This window comes from Pleurodeles waltl, chromosome 10, assembly GCF_031143425.1.
Source record: "Pleurodeles waltl isolate 20211129_DDA chromosome 10, aPleWal1.hap1.20221129, whole genome shotgun sequence".
NCBI lineage: Eukaryota > Metazoa > Chordata > Amphibia > Caudata > Salamandridae > Pleurodeles > Pleurodeles waltl.
The window spans coordinates 258276227-258299579 of record NC_090449.1 but is presented as its reverse complement, the minus strand read 5'-3'; the positions used below and the strand labels follow the sequence as shown (position 1 = coordinate 258299579).

Below are 23353 nucleotides of genomic sequence, written 5' to 3'. Positions count from 1 at the left end.
GTTCCCTATTTGGTTCACAAAAACCAAAAGGAGCTAGAAAACAGTAAAATAGGTGCTTACCCAATGATAGTCAGTGGCCTTTTTCTTTCCTTTATACATTGCTATAAATATTTGTTTCTTAATTGTATTCATTATATGGCGTCTGGTTGACTATTTACAACCTCCATAATTAGGCTGCGTTATTGCACAACACTTTCATTTCCAATTGTTTTTTTCCCTACTAAATACAAGAGGTTCGATATATTGCTGTCCAGGCACAGCGCTGATCGAAACTCCATATTTATACTTAGAAAGACAGTCATAAGGAGTAAATTATTGACACCGTTTGTTGAAATTCATTGTAAATGCTTACCTCTCCTGTTCGTCTGTAACTCTTCTGAATTAATGGAATGTTCTTTAATTTTCCATTGCAGCATCATCTAATTCCCTACAAGTCAGGGGTTTTGCTGCCAAAATCCCTCTCAGGTTTATATTTTAGTTAAAACATTATCTGGCTCGTCTCATAACTGTAACCACGTTCCTATACGTCCAAGAGTATGATACCTTAAATGGAATGACCGGTCATAGTCCAAGTCCCTTGCCCTGACAGACCGGCTACTGGACTGGACATCAATTGCATTTACTCGCTGTTGTCCCCCCTCCGACAGCAGGGTTTTAATTTTCAAAGAGCCCCTTCAGCACCGGCTCTCGGTACATAGACTCCGACACCCTTATTTAGTGTAAAAGGCCATTTATTAGGACCGGCTTGCTCAATGATCATAACATGTCAAATACAAACAGAACTTTATAAGAACCTTTATTTTAACCTTGTAACTTCCTTTCATCCATTCGCATTTCAAACCTCCACTTATCCTTCGCATCTCACCAACTCCACTTCTATTTCCACGCATCCCCCTTTTCCCTTTTACCCCTTGCCTGACTCTGACCTCCCCACCATCTGTCATCCTTCCCCTGCTTCTTTCTCCCCCCCTGGAAGGGTGGACAAGCCCGCATATGACTCTCCACCCTCCCCCATCCACTGCCCGTACTGAACAACCTGCCCTAAGACTGTCAAAAGAACATACCCACCCCCCGCCCCATCCTCGTCTCTCATTCACACTCCCTATCCTTGCATCCAACCATTTTCACGTGTAGGGCGGGTGGGTGGCCAACTTCCGCGCAGCGTGACTTGCTGGCGCCGAAAGAGGCCAATCCCCCCCAACCCCACCCCCTTTTGTAAGTTCCTTAATGTCCCACCCCACCCAGCAAGCCACATATCCCCTCCCAGGCCGTCTACTTCCGGCCCGAGAGCTCCTGTGAATAGACTGGACTGCATCCTGCTATTCACGGGGCCCTATCGGGACATAGACTCCGACACCCTTATTTAGTGTAAAAGGCCATTTATTAGGACAGGCTTGCTCAATGATCATAACATGTCAAATACAAACAGAACTTTATAAGAACCTTTATTTTAACCTTGTAACTTCCTTTCATCCATTCGCATTTCAAACCTCCAATTATCCTTTGCATCTCACCAACTCCACTTCTATTTCCACGCATCCCCCTTTTCCCTTTACCCCTTGCCTGACTCTGACCTCCCCACCGTCTGTCATCCTTCACCTGCTTCTTTCTCCCCCCCGGAAGGGTGGACAAGCCCACATCTGACTCTCCACCCTCCCCCATCCACTGCCACTCAGCAAAACCCACTTGGCCTTTTGCTGCCCCACCAGCGAACCCACTGCAACTCATGCTTAACCATTCATTTTTCCCACCAAAAACGTTCACCCCACAAATTTGTGAGCAAAAAGCGCAGTTCCATCAGATAATGTGCATTTCCCATGTCCAAGTGATGCGCATCGTCACCCCTGAAAAGCACCTGCTCCTCTTCCTTCAATCCTTCGTGCCTCAAAACCTTAATGTCATGGGCTCTGCAAAAAACTTGCTTGGCCCTGTTTAGTTTTCTCCTTGCCCTCTCAATTGCCCCATGTTTCTGTGCCCCACGCCATATCCTTCGTGGCACAAATTCCGTCCACACCAAGCAAGTCCCATGCATGTTGCGCCTCATCAGGACCAGATCTCGCTGCATGTGTTGCAGTAGGGTAAGCCCTGAAAGACGGACCAAGTCATTTTCCCCAAGATGTATGACCAGCCCATCCGGAAATCCCCAAGTCGGCAAAAGTGAAGTGAGAAAAAGGAAGCAAAGTGCCCCACCTCATGCCGCTCTTTCCCCACCACAGCACTTCATGCCGGCTACTCAGTAGTCCCAAAGATTGTCCATAGATCTGTTTTTCCGCATACTTGGCCGCTCAGTGAATAAAGGAATGTCCAACAAGCCACGTGATTGACTTCATATGTTATGGGCCCCGTAGGCAACCTGAAACGAGAAACAAAATTAGCCCTGTGGCCACAGAATCCCAGGCCTTCCGTTTACTGCCCTGGACTAAAAAACACCTCACTCTTCCCTCAAACGAAACTAGGTTCGGACATATCGTTCACAGCACTTTGAGCGCCATCGTCCAATGCGCCTGATCTTATCCCAGTCCCAACCCAACCTGGCTGCCTCCGTTGCTGCCTCTATTCGAAAAGAGTGTGTACCAAAGTTACACGCCTGCCTTCCCAGTCACCTCAAAACACACAACTGAAAAGCTGTAACCTTGGTGCCATTCTTATGCTAAAAACCCAATCACCCTGACTTTCACTGTATGCCGTAAGCTTGTCCCATTCTCGCACCGGGCAGGCTTCCAAGACTCCCCCTGTTTCCAACCAAATCCACTTACCCATACCCAACTGATCCGTTTTGGAGCGCCTCAGCCATATCCCCAATCTGCCACCTTGGCACTGCACCTCACACCTCTTCACCCCTCATGCTGTGCCCACCCCCAACAATTCAGACACTCGATACGCCCCAAAAAACATCCATATCATGCATAGCCTGAATAGTGCCACCTCATTTGCATTAACAACACACTGGCAAAACATGCAGAATTTCCAACAACAACTCGAAAGTAATGGCTTCCCGAACAGAAACTGAACTAGAGCGAACCCTCCCCCAACCCTTCAGCATTTTTCCCAGAATATCATTCTTTGCCGGATCCCAACCAAAAAACCACTTCCCGTAGAAAGACACTCCTGACAACTTGCCCCCATTCGTAGTGGGTGATAAACCTTTCCGAATCAAAAACAGCGCAAAACGCATCACTCGCGCCTCCAATACTACCCGCTCCCTTGTAAGCCTCAAAGTCCTCAAACTCCAACCAAGCCAGGCGATAACTCCTAAGGGTGGATTCTGCTAGCGACCTCTCCACCAGCCTCATGACCATCACGCCCCCCACTCCCAAATGTCCGCCGGGTGCCAACTGTCAGAAATGCTGCCACTGCAAACAAGATAAGGAATCTGCGATGGAGTTGTTTACCCCAGGAATGTGTGCCACCTTAAATATTATGTTCAGAGTCAAAGAACGCAACATAAAAATCCTGAGCAATTTCAGTACTCTCACATCCCTTGCTTTCTGATTGTTAACCTACTCCACTATGGTAAACCCTGGTAGAGGAGTCGCAGGCAGTATTGTCAGACATGCAACAAAGTAAAATGCAACAGAAGGAATGGGCGGAGCACCCACTGCAGCCACGAGCTAAATTTAAATGATCAAAATCAGCAGTTATTAACCTTTTGACCTCTGTGGAACCCCACTGAATCATTACTCGAATCCGGGGACTCCCACTGAGTTAATGTTGGAAGCCAGGGAAGGGACCCATGGCCAAAGCAATTTCTGCGATTTGAACCTCCGAACAGTATACAAAAAAACACAAACAAGTATACACCATACAAATGTGCAGATATTGAAATCTCTTGTTTAATTCTAAAAGAAATATAGAAAAAGTGTTCATATTTCCAATTTTGCTTCTTTGTATATACGTTATCAATTTTAATGTATTAATTTTCATATTATTTAATCTTGTAAACCAGTTGTAGACCCCAGAATAGACCTCGCGGACCACCAGCGGTCCTCGGCCCACAGAACCACTGATCTAAATGACTGAGCACTTGGCCAATCCTGACACGCTGCAAGGTTCCCTTTGCCGGGGAAAAACAAGCAGTCATCGCTGCTGTCATGCCCCACGCCGATGCGCGCAGTGCACGCGTCATGCCGACCCAGGCCTCATCTAAGACGCCTAGTCGCAGGAGGTCCCCGTGCCCCACCTCGCCGAGGATTCGCAAAGCGGCCTTTATCGCCTCAATATCATGGCCCCAGGCCATGGCGCGCGTCACCCCCACTAGGGCACGCGTATACACTTAAAAAAGCGCGCCCGACACCAAACTAAATTTAGTTAACAAAAAATTTAAAATAAATTTGCTCGGCAAAAAATAAAAAAAACACTGCGGTCCGTAATCGGCGGCGGGGTCTAAAGACACTTGCCAAACTCGCCTGTCATTAAACACCCGTTCTGCCAACTTTCACCCAGCGTGACTTGCTGGCGCCGAAAGAGGCCGATCCCCCAAACCCCACCCCCTTTTGTAAGTTCATTAATGTCCCACCCTCACCCAGCAAGCCAACTATCCCCTCCCAGGCCGTCTACTTCCGGCCCGAGAGCTCCCGTGAATAGACTGGACTGCGTCCAGCTATTCACGGGCCCTATTCTCTCTCCTAGTCATAGTTAGTGTGGGAAAGAGTCACTGAAATTTCCAAGTCAATTCTCAGATCCTTGGAAACCCTGGTAGAGGAGTCGCAAGCAGTACTGTCAGACATGCAACAAAGTAAAATGCAACAGAAGGAATGGGCAGAGCACCCACTGCAGCCAGGAGCTAAATTTAAATGATCGAAATCAGCAGTTATTAACCTTTTGACCTCTGTGGAACCCCACTGAATCATTACTCCAATCCGGGGACTCCCACTGAGTTAATTTTGGAAGCCAGGGAAGGGACCCATGGCCAAAGCAATTTCTGCGATTTGAAACTCCGAACAGTATACAAAAAAACACAAACAAGTATACACCATACAAATGTGCAGATATTAAAATCTCTTGTTTAATTCTAAAAGAAATATAGTAAAAGTGTTCATATTTCCAATTTTGCTTCTTTGTATATACTTGAACAATTTTAATGTATTAATTTTCATATTATTTAATCTTGTAAACCAGTAGTGGACCCCAGAATAGGCCTCGCGGACCACCACCGGTCCTCGGCCCACAGAACCACTGATCTAAATGACTGAGCACTTGGCCAGTCCTGACACGCTGCAAGGTTTCGCCCTTCATTTGGCATCTTTATATGAAACATATTTAGTTGTCCAAACCTTTTTGCTATTATTTGTCCTGCAAAGCCAAAGTTGTTTATGGAAAATCTCCATTAAAACATTATTGAAGGAGGGGTGCGCTGGAAGTAGGAGCCAATGACTTGTTCCCTGGGTTGGCTTCTTATTGGTCTTCACTAGATATCCGAGGTTACATCCAGAGGTAGAAGAAAAGCAAAACCATTCTGAGCACATATTTTACTGATTATTAAAAGTTGCGTGGTTTGTGAAAACTGTCATGCTAATTTGAATGATCACATATTTATCTGTTTGTGTCACTGTCAGGCCTGTATTTGTCCATTTCATACAGTTTCTTAGGCTTCAGTCTTTCAAGTTTTCATGTGGTGTGTAAACACTCCTATTTGATGTGTGTGTTAGAATTTAATATGTTAAATATCAGAGGCATAATAAATTTGTAGAGAATTTGGCAGGGTTAGTCATACTAAATGATCTCATGTGACATATCTACCGCATGATGTAATCGTCTACGAGATTGTTAAAGCACAGTAGAAAGGGTATGCTAATGGTCTGTGAGTTTGTTGCACATTGTAGTGGAGTGCGGCCTGGAACAATGTGTTGCGTGTGTGAGTGAGGAGCAGTGCTGAGGGTGTGTGCTATGTAAGGGTGCATCATGATTTAACTTTATGAGGCTTACTGAGGGTAAGTTGGAGTACTTAGAAAGCCAGGACTTGGTGCTCAGGAGTTAGGGCTGTTAGAGCGTTTATGAGGTTGTGACCTAATCAGCATTGGATTAGGATTGTTTCTAAAGCAATGTTGTGCTTGATGTTTTACCTTTCTAATGGTATCTTGGAGTTTTTTAGCAGAAGTTCTGGCCCAAGACCATTCCTTTCCCTAATATTTCCAAGCACGGAATGTCATACAGGAAGAGGTCCTTATCCCCTGGTCCCGGCTAAGAACACTGATGCGTGGGCAGAGGAGGTGAAGGGGCCTTTCTGGACCAGGGTTCAATCAGCCTTTACTTGGGCCAAACTTGGCGGGAGCCTGTGCAAATGACAATAAACAAGTGCACACTCCCGGAGAAAAGTAGAGAAGTAACCTAAATTCTTAAAAAGAAACTAAAAAAACAAGCATTAGCCAAACCGATAGGTCGTGCCATCTGGATCTGTTGGTGTTGCCAATAAAATTTTCTGTTGCTGTGCAGCATCGGCAAAACAAATGGTGAAGTGGCGTGACCACTGTTGCTGTCTGCATCATTCTGTAGAGGCTTGCGCCTTTGGAATGACCCAGGTGCCATTTTCTTTTTTGTTGCTTTTTAATTGAGATATCTAAGATGAAAGATGACACATAGCAGAGTTAATAAAATAAAAAGAAATGCGAAGTGCACAAAAGTGCTTTTGATGTAGCAAAGTACCTTGCAGAAAATAACATCGCTGAGCCCTCTAAAAAGTACCCCACAAACTGTCTAAATGTGACCAGGCGGGGTTAAGGGTGCAGCAGAGGGTCAGGTGGGGGATGGAGACGGGTGAGGATAAAATAAAAGAATACGTTGAGTGTGGGAAGGGGCAAAAGAGCACATGAGGGAGAGAGCAAAATGGAGTGTGGCGGGTCAGGGGCAAAGCAGATAAGAGTGAGAGAGGAAAACAGAAGCTAGAAAGCAACCCAGCATGGGAGAGAAGCACACGAGCTAAAGACCAACACACAACCTCTAGTGGGGCTTTGGATGTTTGGGGGGAGGAAAGCAGCATATGAGGGAGAGTGCTAGAACCTAGGGGAATATTCCCTACCATGCCAGTAATGCGGAGAGTTTGCTACAACTGTCTCCAGTGTGCGATGGGAGTACCGCAAATGCTTGAATTCATTGAAACCCCCATTGCTCACTGACTGACTCTGCCCAGGTACTGGATCGAAATGGGGAAGTCCGTTATCAGACACCTTTCTTGGTGTTTCCGGATTTACTCCGCTGGCAACAGAAGGCAACCAGGCCTCCAACAAGGCAACCAGACTTCCAGCAACGACAATCTTTTAGAGCAGGTGATAAATACAATGCTTAATTTGAGCCAGTGGTTGCAGGTGGGACTCACCAGCACTTATTTTTGCGGACCTGTACATATTTTTGCTGAATGTACTTTGATCTAGAGCATGGGTACTCGCAAACATTTTCCCAGGGACCACAAAGTTTGGTCTGTGGTGCAACCGAGGGCCGCATTGATGCTAGCAGCATGCCGATCAAAGGGATGAGGGGGCTATGGGTGGGGAGGGTTTGTGGCGTTATGGTGGGAATAGGGGGCAGCAAAGCATATAGATCTAGTGGCTGAATCGCACAATGTGAAACCAGAAAACCTGGCATTAATCCAAGCTTCCCAACTTTACCAAACTGTGTGATCCTAGGCAATTGTTTTATTTCACGTTCCCTTCTTGTTCTTCATTATTGTATGTAGGAGGACCTCACAATGCATGACTTTGGATTGTGTGCTGTGCAAACCATTCTCCTGTGTTTGATTTAATAAACTATAAAGTTGTTCATGTATATTAGCAAATCAGGCCAATCAAGGAGTGCAGAAAACAACTGACTTGCCTCTTAGTTCACGATTGGCATTGTTATGAAGGTGGGGGTAAGAATGAATGTTAGGGGTGGGGGAAGAACGAAAGTTTCTGAATTTACGTTTGAAACCTTCGTTTAAAAAAAATACTTCTCCCTGCACTGTTAAATTAAATGGTTCTTTGTGTTTCTTAAAGAATGAAAGTGTTCCTACAGTTAAAACATGCAGGACAAATTCCTTACTTTCTTTCCTTATCTTCTATCATGTTTAGATAAAGTGTCCCCTGTTAAATTCAGTAAACAGCAGCCTAGTGCTACTGCTGCTCTGGGAGCAAGGTCAAAAGGGCCGCATGCGCCCCCGGGCCGGGCTGTACTTTGAGTATCACTGATCTAGAGCAAAGTAGAGAAAATCACATAAGGAGGAATGAGGGAGGAAGAAAAAGACTGAAAACCCGTGACAAAGGGAGAAAGCATGCATGAAAAAAAGCCTGCTAGAATGAGAGAGAGGGACAGGGAGTGCCTGTTTGTGGATGAAAACGGCATGAGGTGGAATCAAGACTACGCAGGTTGTGTATTTGGCACACAGGGCATCCTTTTTTTCCAGCTGCGGGCTTCTGAGCAAATAATTGGACCCCAACACTTAAATCCCATGGAAACGGGAATTCAACCTGGCTTTTGCCTGGTAAAACCTGGGCTGCAGTTAACCTGTAACTTCACAGGACAGATACCGCACAGCACCAGTATTTACAGCTGCAAACTTTGCACCCGGCCAGTACCATGCAACTCAGAATAAGGTCCTAAGTGGCGATTTGAGGCTCCTTCTTTCCCTTACTTATGGAATCTACTGCTGTGGCCCTTCGGGAAAGCTCGACGAGTACAATAAAGACTAGGCACAGCACTTCATTCTTGGCAGCTGCTTTTCTTCACATTTTCAACCTTCTTGGGTTCTGGGTTGTGATAGTTTACACGTGTGAGAACGCTGGAAATAAACCTTGAAGGACTGCTTTTCAAATTAATTGATAAGGCGCTCAAACATAACCAGTTACCTTCCCACTTCGACACCCAGTGGACTCCTTTTCTTGGTATCTCTACAGTTTGTAACCTTGCTCCATTTTAAATGTGCCTGATATCTCCCATGGAGGAAGGCTTTCTTCACTTCCTTAGTTCATTCTGAAGCGCGCCCAAATGTGTGCATCATAAACACGTTAATACATTTGAAAACTAAATCAATCAATATCCAGAAATAGCTTTTGTCCCAGTACCTTTCTGCTTTCTCTAACATGCTCCACGTTTCCAGAGCGCCACTTGCACTACGGGGGTGGGCAGGAATGGGCCTTGTCCCCAAACCAGTGCCTGTGGAAGTCAGTGTTCTAGCTGAACCACAAGCAGTTCATCCCTTACACAATCTTAAGGAAATAGGAGGCTTTTGACGAATATCCGACCAGCCTTAGAGGACTCAACCCCTTCAGACAACGTCCCCGGACATTTCATCCACATCAAACATTGTGCCCAAGGGAACATATTCACCCGTTTTTTTAAGGTACAGCCTGAACACTGTGAGTATTTGGGCCGCAAGCATCTGTGGAGAAGTGGTATCAGGGGTTGCATGAAGAAGGTAAACATGACCAGTGGATCAGGTACCTCCTGCTAGGAATACTTCCACCACTGATGTCCTATGTCATCTTACTGTAGCATAAATATGGGGACCTTTACATGCCTAAAAATCCTTACCTCTTATCCAAAGAATATGCAGTCTTGTTCGGGCATTCACACCCCCTACTCTACATTCCACTGTAACTCCCCATCAGTGAACACACTATGGGAACAAAGGCTGTTTGGGCCACCGTTCCTTGCTAACCACCCTTGCCAATAACATGTACGCTGCCCCAACATGACTAATTTCTCTCGTTTTCCAGTCATTGCCCCGTAAGCCTTCATCAATAGATAAGTGAACCCTTAAAACTTTGAAGTGCCCTCTCTGCCACTGCCCTGCCCTATAGTATCTAACATCGGCACCATGAATGCATTCTAAGACTCCTGAACCCATCGTGCTTACCCCGTTTCCACAGTGAGTCTCTAGAGAGGGTACTCCCATGCACTTCATTCTTGGGGTGGTATTAACAATCTCTGTTTTGAATCACAAAACACTAGAGGGTGCACAAAGCCAACAGCCCCCATGTACACGGTGCTCTGTGGTGGGCCCATGCTCGTGTCCCATCTTTACTTCCTAAATGTTGTCTGAGGGGACGCGCTTGCTACACTCTCGTTGGCTACGCCGTGATTGTTTGGGATCAGAGTCAATGAACTATGGGTTAATTTGGGCCTATACCTATTCCTCTGAACACTTATTGTCTGTTTTATGATCCATCATATTCATCACTTGGCCCCAACTTGCACTTCCTCATAATGCTTGCGTCTCAGCCTCTACGGCTTTGAATCCATTGGTTACAGTAGCGCTCATCAGGGTGCCAGTTCAAATGGATTCCTTTGTGAGCTTGCCTACTGAATCCACTTAGCCTATCGTTTGTCTGCTGTCCTGCCAGATAGTTTCACCTTTTTCTTTCCTTTCTTTCAGTTTTATTAATTGGAAAACGTGTTTCTTGGCCAAAGATGACAAAACGTCCTCTTTCTCCACGCCTGTTTCTAATAGCAATTAGGATTCCAATAAGGAATGCACTAATGAGAATATTAACAAGAGAACCTCGTGAAAGAGGTCAACGAAGATCCTAAGACAATCCCGGTGTTATTGGGGAAGGTGGGTGAAAAATTCTGGACAGGTCTTATACACTTGATTGCAACTACCAGTAAGACAAGGCCTGGTTATTAACATTAGATACAGTGCAACATTGCAACGTTTTAGGTGCCCTAGCATGTCCTTAAAATAGCATACTTTTTGAGTCTTTCCTTTCCCCCTAAACTGTGAAAATGCACATTTTTTAACCTACTTCTTAAGAGTCTTTCCTTTCCCCTTAAACTTTGTGAACCATGCTGAAGAGTCTTCAGGATTTTTAATCAAGGGGTGTGACCGTCTGGGGTGGAGGAGACTGGCAGGCTAGAGGGGGGGTGGACTATGAGATCAATGCGGGAGTCACAGAAGTCCGCACAATCTGGGCACATGGAGTAGAAAGAAGAGACTGAGGCAGACACTGAAGGGGAAAACCTGGACTTATGCCGGTTTAAGAACATCACAGGATCCGATTTGGAAGTTGCATTTTAGGCATGCAATTTTTGGAAGGCTGACTTCATGGCTTATATTTTCGGAAGACGTTAGTAGACTTTAACAGAATGTCCAAATAGACAACCTTACTTTTAAAAATGATTATCTTTGTCTTAGCTTTGAATTTTGTAACCATATTGACATCTACTTCTGAGGAGCCAATGTTAAAGAACTGCAGGACTAATGCAATAGTAAGTTGTTATAATTTTTACCTAGATGGTGAACTTTAATTTTGGTGCAACTAATATTTAAAACACTGAAGTGGACACTATATGACATTCACATCTATCCAATTTTTTTCTCTGTGTAGGTACTCACCTTTGGCAGACCAATTTTCATGTCAGTTTCCAGGTCATGACTTGCCCTCTGTTCTCGCCAAGTTTTCGCTGCCAGTTTCGTTGTCAGAGTTCAAGAATCCCTTGGCCCCTCCGGGGCAGGAGGTAGGTTCATCTCATCCTGATAGAGGAAACCGTGATTGTCCAACTTCCCTTAAAAACACGCTAATACGTGACTGGATGGCATGCATTACAATCAGTTCACCCTTTGGGAAATCCCTACTTCAAAGAGTACATCATTTCCTTTGTCACTATTTAATGCAAACATAGCTTGGACTGAAGATTGCACTCTAGTTCATAGTTTTCTTGTAACTTATTTGAGCTAGTGTGTAGGTGTTGGAAATGTTTAGTGTGTTGTGTGTGCATCCTGATCTTTCATACACAGGATGTGGTGTAATGTGTAGGAGGGGGAATATTTTCTGTTTCGATACAGAGAACAAGTTTGATTCTTATTTCTCAGTTCTGATCCAGTCCTTTAGCACATATTGAGGGATTAGCTGATCAGAAATAAACCTAAAAATTAAAAGAAAAACACCCTGAAAAACATGCAATGGTTCCTGTTTAGTTTTGGTGCTTACACTATGGAAGACTGGCAGGAAAAAGTGCAAAATAGATAGTCACTTGTAGATCGGTGCTTGGGTAAGGGTGACATATGGCAAGAACGTACGCAAAGCTAAAAGAAGCTCAGATCTTTTATTAGAGATCGGCGAACATGTGTTTCAGAAAGAGAATGTTGGTCACCACTCAGAATGCTGTGAGAAGAGCAAAATACCCTCACCATATACCTAAACAACTACAACATTGCTATTGCAATTTTGATGAAAATGTTGATTTTAAGTACCTTGTTTTTAATGAAATATTACAGATCCAAATGTTACATTATCCCACGTAGATGACATCTAAATTGTAATATTGTATTTTCCCAAATTTAGAAAAGAAGTGTTTGTGCTGCTTAAAAGGCTAACGTTTGAATCTTATGTCCTCTTTGATCAGAACATGGCAGCTGGGCGCATTTGCCTTAGTTGGTGTGATGTAAAATTTGTATTTTATGTGGCCTTCACTCTTGGGTAACTCTGGTTCAGTACTGCGGTGTCTTAGCATAATTCAACAATTGCAGTGGATTGTCTACCTTGACCCAGTGCACTAATAGTATATGTTTGAAAGGCTGTAACATTTCCATATGGGGAATCCATTTCAAAAGTAGCTTTTACACAACATTTCTGCTCACTGAAAGGCAATTAGATATACAAGTCTCAAAGTGATTGGGTTTACTTTTAATACTACATTGGAGAGAGTCTTTTGTTGAAAGGTGATAAACTGTTAGTTAGTACTTGCTAGTGCAATTCATCCAGTTGTACTTCAAGACTTATTTGGACATTGCAATGGTGAGTGATAGGATCACTGGAATATAAGATGAAGTTAGATTTATTAATTTTCAGTAATCTTCTGTAGTAGTTCTAATGTATGGGAGTATTGAGGATTCATCTAATTTGTCCATGTGAAGTCTAGGTTCTACAAGAAGCAGTAAACTGATTACCACACGAGAGGGGAGCAGGGAAAGGATGGAGAGAGAGAATATGATGTGCTGTAGTATGACATCCTTAAACTAGTTGCGTTTTCTTTTGGCTATTCAGTCGTAATCTGAAAAGTAAATCAAGTATATAAGTCTTGGAATACAACCTGAGGACAGTTCTTATATTTGGATTATATATTTTCCCTAAGAATTCCTTAACAAATCAGTTTTGGGTCCATAGATATTTTTGGTCTCCTATAGACTTCTGTGAAGAGAACAAAGGTTTCACTATCATCACTCACGGGCCCAGTGGTTGGAACGCAGATGCAGGCTCTAGGAGCATGCACAGACGTACAGACAGGTATAGCGTAGTACGGGGAGCTCGGAGCACGAGATGGCTCAAAGACACTGCCCTAGGTCAGGAGTCGCAGAGGCCAGATACCACCCACTCATATCTCCTGACGGTTCCCGATCCCAGCCCCTCTGCTTGACCCACCTGCAGGCCCATCAGCCATTTCTTTTCCCGCTCCCTGGGTGCAAAAGAAGCCTGTTTGCTGTTTGAACTTGATTCCTTTGCTTTTGTGTGCAACCGCGGCCAAACCGGGCCAGGTTTCTGCAGGTGCGGCTGGGCTATTTGGTTACTGGTGATCCCCAGAGAATTTAAGGACACCATGAAACCTGGAGTATGCCAATAGAGGGTCAGCAGAGGGCTCTGCACTGCCAGTGAACCCACTTTAACTAACTCCAAGTTGAGCCAAGGTACTGATTGGTGTGGGAGTAACAGGACCATTGAGCTTGTGGTGGGCGTCCACGAGCAGTGGTGATAGTGTTGTGGTAGAGGGTGCAGTGGCGGTAGAGCCACTGCATTTGGTTGAGCTCCCAGTCTGCAGAAATGTCCCGTCTATAGTAGGGTGCAGTTATCGGTCAGGGGTGTGCTGCCGCCCTCCAGGCTGTCATCTGAGAAGGGGAGAGAACACGCAAGGTCTCGGTGGGAAGAGGACACGTAGACTCGGCTGTTAATGCCCCCGGAGGAGGGACAGAGGAGGGCTCTCCCACCCCCCCTTCCCCAATATTAACAACTTTGTGCCTATTGTGTCCACTGTGACTGTTGTCATCGCCATGACTCTGACAAAATTCCGGAGGCGCTCTTTCAGAGTCTTCAATAAGTTGCTCACAATCTATCCAAAGGTGGTGAAGTAAAGTATGCAGAAAGGGACGTTAAGCATATTGGAGCCTGTGACCCTAATCCTGTATGTAGAACCCGTAGAGGCGCAGTCCTTCCCCCCCCCTCCCCCAAATGGTAATAATGGCAACAATGCTGGCAGACCACCCTCAAAGCTTATAGCAACCTTCTACCAAAAGATCAGCAAAGACCTCGAATTTTCACCAGCCTACACAGAGGAGAAGGGGCAAGGGTCCATAGAGATTACAGAGATCAGTCAGAGTGATACCCTGATGGAGCTGACTCCCCTTAGTGAAGATTTTGGCAAAGAAGCTCATAAAGGGAGTACCCACAAACTGTAAATTGAGACAAGAGCTGTTAAAAAAAAAACTCAGATACAGGAACAAATACAACTAAGTTCGGAAAATGTAGAGTCTTCTCACAGAAGGAGTATGAGGTGTTGGCAGAGAGGCCTAACAATGATAGCAACCCACTATTCTCTGATTCAACTAAATGTTTATCATGGGAGATACTACCTCAAAACTCCGCAGTACCGCCAGATTTACAGGAAGATAAATGCCTATGCAGTAACTCTGTGAGCTCCAGCTTTCTGATGCTTTTGGATTATACTCTACCGATGTCCCAAAGAGCGTCACAGTATGTGCGAGGGCAAGTAAGGAGGGGACTGGTAGTCTCGTTGACTGTCATTATTTTAGATGACACAGTGGAGGCACAGGCGGAGATTGAAGTCCCACCTGAGGAAAGTACCAGAGCCTTGATGGAGGACTCGCAACCTGATGATTCAGTCTTTCAGAGTATCCCTTCCACTCAGTCCTCTGAAAGTGTTCTAGAAAACTTGGAAGCCTCACAGGGTTTTATAATGTCAGATGCATTGAATACCCTTAATAGAATTCTAACCTCAATTATTTTGCTTCTGCAGAAGACCTTAGGTGGATCGGACTATATTGAATCATTATTGTCCCTGATCCTTCATGCACTTGTGCCAGCTGACGGGAAACACAATGCAGCCTTGCAGACGGACTCCCATACAGTCTCTCAAAATATGACAGGAAACTTGATAGCCCAAAAGGATATTCCCACTACTCAACCTGTTAGATCGGTTGAAAGTAGCTCTATATGTCAAGACTTCCTTAAGACGTTTGCGGTCACCTTCGAAAAATTAAATGAGGAAACTAAAACTATTATTACTTTTAGCTGCCCTAACAAAATCTCCAGGAGCCAAAGAATAGAACCCACTCCCGTCTTAAACTCGAAAGGCAGGGAGCTTACACCAAGAGAAAATGTAGTGGTTAATTCTGGGCATGCTTTGCGTACTCAAGGGAGTCCGTACCACTCCTCCTAAGGTTAAAAAGGTTAAGGGTATGAGCCCTGCTACAAAGGACAGTACTGAGAAGAAGTGTAATTCCAAAAGAAAGAAAAGGATGTATCCCACTCCCCCAGTGTACTCGCTAAAGTGGCTTTTTTCCATCACGAAGGGGCGCACTAAGGACCTGGCCCCCATTGAGAGTCTGGCAATTACAGGAGTGACAGAAAGTACAGTCACCCGAGACCTAACTTCTATCCACATGCTTGGAGGAGAGCATGATGTAAGCATCTTGCCTGGTAGCAGTTGCACCTGTGCATAATGAAGATGGCCAAGGAGCCACCATCAAGACACCAGTCAAAAAGCATTCCACACATCCTAAACGGAAAGAGAGACCCAAGAGGAGAAGCCGATGTGATAACTGAGCTGTTGAGGTGCCCCAACCAGGCAGGGCATCAAACCCTGGAATTTCGATCCCCCCTGCACAAAGCCTGGGTGCTGATCAACTTGGGAAGTGGGGTGATCGTGACAGAGGGGACCCCGGTCAGTTCTAAGCTTCATCCCTCTGGCCCCGATTTTTGTTATGTCAGGATGGATTGGGGAAAGACAAATCAGAGAATCAAAAAATAAGGATCAGGCAGATAATATTCTACAAGCAACTGGGAGGCAGATAGCTATTCTACAAGCAACTGGGAAGCAAATAGCTATTCTACAAGCAACTGGGAAGCAAATATTGCTGCTTGCAATTTATTGACCTCTTCCCAGATATAGGCTCAACAACGTTTTTAAATAGATCACGATTGTTAGCCCTTTTTAGGCCGAGCGCGCAAGCAGTTTCACCTGTTGTAAGTATTATGGGCATTTAACCACGCCCATCACTTTCACTCAATCGTGGGCTTATGTTTTAAAAATCATTAGATGTAATTGGTAAATGCTTTACTTTTGTCCTGCCTTGGGGCGGTTTGGTTACCGTCTTGGACACTGACCCTGTTACATGGATAATTGCACAAATGCTGATATGTTCGACTGTGAGTTAATTTCTTTTTCCTTTTGTTTCTCTGCTTCGCGCTCATACTCATGGCGGCCATGGGGCTTTGAATCAGCTCACTATTGTCAACTAATGTTTTATTTGTCATTTTCTGGTTGGGAAAGCGGTGCAAGCGTTATTTTCACTGTATGCCTCACCTGTGCAGCACTTGGCGGAAAGGACACTTGTTTACCTTCTTCCTTTGTTTTATTTTTCTAACTTGGGAAAAGCCTGTTACAGAAGGCGCACAAGAACTATAGCGGCCACTGAAAATCCAGACGGTTGATACTATTTTTTCTGAACATTCGGGGAGGGATGGGGTAAATGCCCTAAATTTGCATCCCTTATGCAAGGCTTTTCTCATGGCTTGCACATGAAAAATGTTATATTCGTTTTTCAATACGACCTTGCGCGCGCGACACCTACACAATACTCTTTCAAGCAGAAAGTGCACTTTGTTAATCACAGCATTTTCTCCCCACCCCATTTATGAAAGGCACTTTTCAGCTGGCTGCCCTTTCCAGGTGGGGGCAAGTTCACTGTGCAGCTCTGCAGTTTGTCGTCCTCTATTCGGAAGATAAATATGCATTTTTCCCACTCCCAAACACCTCGCATCGGAGTTTTTCCCTATTTTGCTAAAGGGGCCTGACCATTACTTAATTTTCGGCAATTTTTAGAGCATCAACATTTTTCAAATAGGTACAATCACCATTCTTTGAAGTGACATTTCTGCAGTGACACCCAATGCTCACTGTCCATGTAACAGTAGGCGTTTGGTTATTTAGCTGCCTTTCTATTAAGAGCTCTTTAGGTCGCATGGAGTATTTGAGGGGTTACCATATAATCCATGGAAAGCTTCTAAAGCACCATGCGGATAACAGCATCACTACGTGGCACACAGTATACTTCCAAAACTAACAAGGGTCCTGGCAAATAGGTGTATAGTGAAGTATAAGAAATCAAATCCCCCTTCCATGGCACACTTTAATAAAATAATGAAACATTAACTTTAAAAAGTAATTAAAAAAATATCTCTATTACAACACAAAATATTCAAAACCATAAGAAAATTCTAAACATGATTCTTTGTAAAAATCCAACCACATCCATAGTAGTAATAAACATTCTTAGTACAATAAATAACATTTTTAAGATAGACATGCAGGCATGTCAACCGAGTTGCTTCATTGAAAAAGTATATAAACTCGCATTTGCGAAAAATAGTCTTTCAAACTCATTGAAAGTTAAGATTGCAATTAAAGGAACGCCCTTCAAGTCCCAGTCTCTGTGGCCACTTACATAAGCAGGTTTTCACAATACGGGGATATACAGCCACTAACGCTCAACAAGTGAGAGCATATCCTTTAAGCAGTTGTACTTTGATGTGCAAGCAAGTTCGAGACATAGGTGCGATATCAAACCAAATTCAAAGTAGTTTACAAGCCTGCAAGGCTCCACTGTGTCTTGAAGTTTGATCCTTCGTTTAATTAGGTTCGTTGGATACGTGTTCTCTGAAGCTTTCAGATTACTGAAACCTGCAAACTTTAAAGGCAGTAGGCTTAGTGCTTGATTTTATTTACACAATGTGTCATTGCAAAACGTAGGTAACTACGAGTTTTTCGACTAATAATAATTAAGGTGTGTATTGAAACAAAATTCCAGTCTGAAACCATAATTCTATTATTACACAAGCAGTTCAGTCACATGATTTATGCCAAGCCGCCACCAAGAAACATAAACATGTGTCAAACAGTTGTGTCTCATCACACCAAAAGTATGTGACAGTTTCCATGATCTTCATTTGTTGCCCTTTAAAACTACCGACATTGCAAACACAAAAAAACGGACTCTGGTATGATGCTGCGTCATCTTCCTGACATAAAGCGCATTCATAAATCTCCTTGAAACTCTGTCAAAAAAATAAATTCATATTATTATTCAAAGTTTATGACAAAACGCTGTTCTAACACGCCTGGATACAAATGCTCCAGTCTTGTAAAAAAAAAAAAAAAAAAGACACTGCCTGTTCATTCTACAGCGCCTTCATATGTACTATGCCTTGAAAACAATGTAGTCCATGGTAAACGCTCCAAAAATATAAAACAGTCAACAACACTACTAATGTAAAGTAAAATATTGAATTATAGAAACAGACAGAAGTGTTTTGGGCAAACACTTATTTTTACATTGTTACATTACTTTTACTTTGTGATTTGCCTAGAACACGTTCCTTGCAGGAGGCACATTAACCCTGTGCGCTACGTTGTGATGACTCCAAACTTTCATTAGACAAAAGTACGTTCTCTCTCCAGAAAGAACATTAATCGCCGAAGTTATTTTTACATTTTTACATTATATGCACTCTGATTTGCTTAGTACACATTCTTTGCAGCGTACATATTCATTCTCAGACTTGTAGTATTATTATTTTTATAACGTGATACAAGCTGGAAACTAGCTTTTGGAGAAGTATTTGTAGAGTTGTCCTAATCCCTATTTCGATGCGTTATTTGCTCATTTAGTTTTTTTCAGCTTTGCATTCTGGAACTTGCAGTTTTATTTGTATAACTTGTTAGAAGCTGCAAATACAAAGCAGAAACCTGATTAGATGAACTACACACGTTTGAGTATGTGAAACTTGAGTTGTGTGTGCTTATTTATAAAACTAACCTCAATGAGAGCTTATAGTTGATTTGCTGTACAGTAGGCACTATTTAATAACAAATTTTAGAGTTCAGGACTGACTGAGGATCATTAATAATATAATGTGAGGTGGCTCTCCTATAGCGTGTGAAAAAAAATGTCAGTTTTGTTCAACTCCCTAGTCTGCAGTAAAAGGACAGTGATCCAGTAAGCACGCATTCTTGAAGTACAATTACTTATTCAATGTCGCCTGTACTAACTGCCAAGTAAATATGTTTTGCGTCTGGGAGTAGTTTGTGTTTTAAGGGCCTTGTTTAGAAAAATATTCCAGTAGGCCTACTAGCTCTTAGTTATATGCAGGGCCACTGGAATTATTTGGCAGAAAGGACCAAAATATATGGCAAGGTTGACCAATGAATATGACAAAAAATAGTCCAGTTATGCATTCACAGTCCCGGTAGCTCCAACTCAAGTAAATGCAAGACCTATTGCATTGCAAATGCTTGTTTATGCTATTCCCGAATTAAGAGTAATCCTGTCAAGTGACTTGAGGACAGTGAAACTGATCAATCTGCACTCTGGGCAGGGTCCAAGAGGCAATAGTGTTTATTACTCCAACATTGAATTTACGGTACACAGTATCGCTAGACTACTCCTTAGCCATTCAGATGACTTTGATATCATGGGGATTTGTGTCTTGGGTAAGCCCAAGATTTGTTCGAGAAGAAATTTCATTATCAGGGCCACACTGGTTGCAAACAGCCCCTCTCAATGCTGACTGCTTTCCCAACCTTAAACTGCCTGAAGGGGGTCTTGAAGAGTGATCTTCCTAACATGTATGGAGTAGCCCACACAGATTTGTGTACCCCTGCTCATAATACTTCCAGGACAATTAGGTTCCTAAGTCCAGGGATCAAAGGAGCTTAGATTGATCACAAAGATTGGTCCTGGATAGCAGCAGCACTTGCAGCTAAATCTGGAGACCCCTCTAGATGGGACACTGGTTGAATATGGGAGAGATTGCCCTCTGTGTCTACTGCCTTGATTCCTTTAAGGTTACCCAGGACTAGTACTATGGACAAGTCTAGTGAATGATTATATGTATCTTTTATCATGGAATATTGCAGGCTTGGGCAGTAAAGTAGAGCATGAGGACTGGCTGAAATGTATTGCACAGTGAATCAGTGTACAGTGGTTCCTTGGCTACAGTACTGAGGCCATATGCTTTGGAGTGGTCACACTGGGGGTTGCTATACTGTCTTCAAACATACGTGTGAGACTTTGGCGTATGGGCCCAAACGGGGTGTGGTTGACATTGTGAATGTTTACATCCCACAAGGGTTGTCCAATGAGGTACAGGCGATCTGGGGAAATTTTGTTTCTTACATTGATAGTATTAAGGAGGATGAGGTTACACGATAGTTGGCAGGGGCAGGCAAAGTGGAGAAGTATATGCTTTTAATCTGTGGAGACTTCAATGCACAACCATCCAATGCTATCACTAGTAATGAGGTTTTAATGGAAGACAGTAGTTGAGGTATCCCTGAGTCCGCTACAAGAAATTTTAAATCCACCACGAAGGGTAGCACGTTCTCTGAACTCCTGCTAAATTATCATCTGCATTTTATCAGTGGTCGTACCTCCCCCCTCAGACAGCAGTGCTAGGACAACTTTCCATAATAGGAGAAGTTTGTCATTAATTGATTTCATCCTAGTCAATATAGAGATATGGGTCCAAGTGCACAATATGTCTGTTGTCAGGAGAGTGGACAGCGACCACGATCCGGTGGTACTCTGCCTGAAAACATGCCTGAGGACGGAAGCCCCTACAAACAACTTAAAGGAGAGGAGATAATGGCATTTGTTTCTCCCTTCTAATAGCAGAAAGAGAATAAGGTGGAATAGTGAGATATATTTGTGTGAACTCCCACTGTTAGAGCATATAATGATCAAATTTAGATCTGCTATCCTGTACGACCCCTCTTATGATAACAGTGTAGTTTTAACACCCTCTAATGGGACGGCTTAGGAGCAGAAATCTTTATGGTCTAGGATCATTTGTACCAATCCTACAAGACCGGTTGGAGGGAAACACAGCACATGGGTGAACTGGTACGATGATGAATGCTATAGAATGAAGAGAGCTGTTTCATCTGCTCTAGAAGAACGACAACATAGCCCACAAAGCGAACTGTTGTTTCAAGAGTATAGAGGTTAGTACAAACACCTTGTGAGACCTATGAAGTTGTTGCATTAAGTGGCTCTCTGGGAGGAATTGAGGGTGGCCTTGTCTGAAAAAAAAATATATATTCTTGTAATTGGTAGGTCGGGTGGAGAAGGGGTCAGTAAACACCATAAAAACCTATATTAGACCTTCTGTATGGAACAGTTACTTTAGTGCATGATATAGTATTACTTCTATTGTCTCTGGGTTTGCCCAAGAGAAAGGTTGTACTGAGGGTTGTGTAATTCATTTTCTAACCCTTGAGGTGGAAAAAGCTCTCTTTGATATGAAAAAACACAAGGCCCAAGGCTTAGATTTGGTGCCTATTGATATTTATCGTGAGGAACCTCACCTGCCAGCCAGAATTCTCTCCAAAGTGTTTAATGCCGTGCCCCCTTCATGGAGTTCAGCTATTGTTGTGCCGATTCATAAGAAGGGCGATCGAGCCATCTTCTGTTGCCCGATCCCTCTCCTGGATGGCGCACGCAAAATTCTATGGAAAGTTCTGCTTAATCTCCTCCAGGGGTGGGTTGATGCCCACAAAACTTTGACGGAAGTGCCAGCTGGTCTTACGTTCTGTGTAAGGATTATTGATTAGGCTCTCCATTCTTGATCTCTTACAAATTCATGGTGGTGAGGAAGTCATTGCTGTATTTGATTTTGTCGACCTGAAAGCAGCATTTGATTTAGTCGACAGAGAGAAATTGTGGGGATCCCCGAGAGATCTAGGCGTTGATAACTCCCTAGTAATGGCTATTAGGGCCTTTTATACCAGTATTATGGCTACAGTATGGTATGGTCCGCAAGGGTGTGAAATTCCTATAGCCCGACGCATAGGACATATTGTTTGGGTTCAAGGACAACAACTTTTCATGTTTTCATGTTGTCCTAGGGACAAGAAGGCCCAACCCCCTGCAGCACAAACCCTTTGGCTACCAGTTTACAGTACCACATTATGGATCAGGGAAGGTCATTGTCTACAGGGGAGGTGGCAAAAGGGCTTGAGCTGCTGACTTCGGAGCTGGGGGAACCAAGTTCGAGTCTCAGCATCGGCTCAACTTTTGGTGATTCTGGACAAATCACTTAATCCCTCGTGCCCACAATTGAGCTCCTTGAGACCATCAAGGGTGATTTGCTTTACAAATCCTGGATTATTATTTATAGTTTAATTAATATTTTTGTCCATGTATTAATGCTGTTCGAACTAGTATTTATGGTTCATTAACGCAAAGCCTTTATTATTAAGGTGAGCAGACTAAGAAAATGTTGTAAACACGGACTGCACTGATAGGGGTTCCAGCATACAAATGTGTGCACATATTTTCAAAGTTTACCACTGTGAGAAGTATAATGGTCCCAGGATGCTCTCTGGTAAGATGCAAATATGTGCAGAATCTTGAAAGCTATATTGATGAATCTTTGCTTTCAAAATAAAATGCTCACAAAAAATGCAAATAGGAAAATAAAACGTTTTCCTAAACAAACACCTGTGAAATTTAGATACCATTTCTAGTAAAGCGTGTTGATGCATGCAAGTATTTCCAAAAATATTCATAATGAAAAATCAGTGTAACTGGTCTCACAAAGATTATGGGAAACATGAAAATAAGCAAGCATTGGTAAAGCTAATAGGTTTGAAATTGGTGGTCAAACTTTTGGTTTTGTCACTCACCACTATAACAAACATTAGCAAAAACAAAAATATTTTCTGGTCTCAAAAAGCACACGTAGCCACAGCAGTTACTGGCACTGAACAAAACTACTTTGTGTGCTGATATGATCCTTGTGAAAGAGCAGATTGATGCCACTCGCAGTGAAGCAAGTCAACAGATATAGACAGAATTTTATAAAAATAAAAGGTCTTGGTTAATGCCAGATCTAATTCGGGACCCAATTCTTAAAGAATGTCACAAAAGTCAACCTATATTCTATGTCCTTGCATTAGTGCAGATTTGTGGCTTCAATTAATTCACAAGAATTTACTGAAGTAGGCATGGGAATCATACTCCTAGAAAATATTTGTGAACTGCATTTTAGCATGAGCAAATATGTATGTGTAGATTTGCTCATGTGACAATCTGTTGAGCATTTACTTTCCCTCCAACCACTCCTGCTAACCCCCAACTCTGGAAGAAGTT

At 43.3% G+C, this 23353-nt stretch overlaps 1 protein-coding gene across 3 annotated transcripts in view; it reads left to right on the top strand.

Annotated features, from left to right (window-relative positions):
• Positions 1-23353, top strand: part of NPRL3 (NPR3 like, GATOR1 complex subunit) — a 334166-nt gene that overhangs the window by 236652 nt on the left and 74161 nt on the right. For all 3 annotated transcript variants that reach the window (XM_069210380.1, XM_069210379.1, XM_069210381.1), the window contains one exon: positions 11298-11427. In XM_069210380.1, the coding sequence (XP_069066481.1) occupies positions 11298-11427 (130 nt within the window). The remainder of the gene's footprint in view (positions 1-11297; positions 11428-23353) is intronic.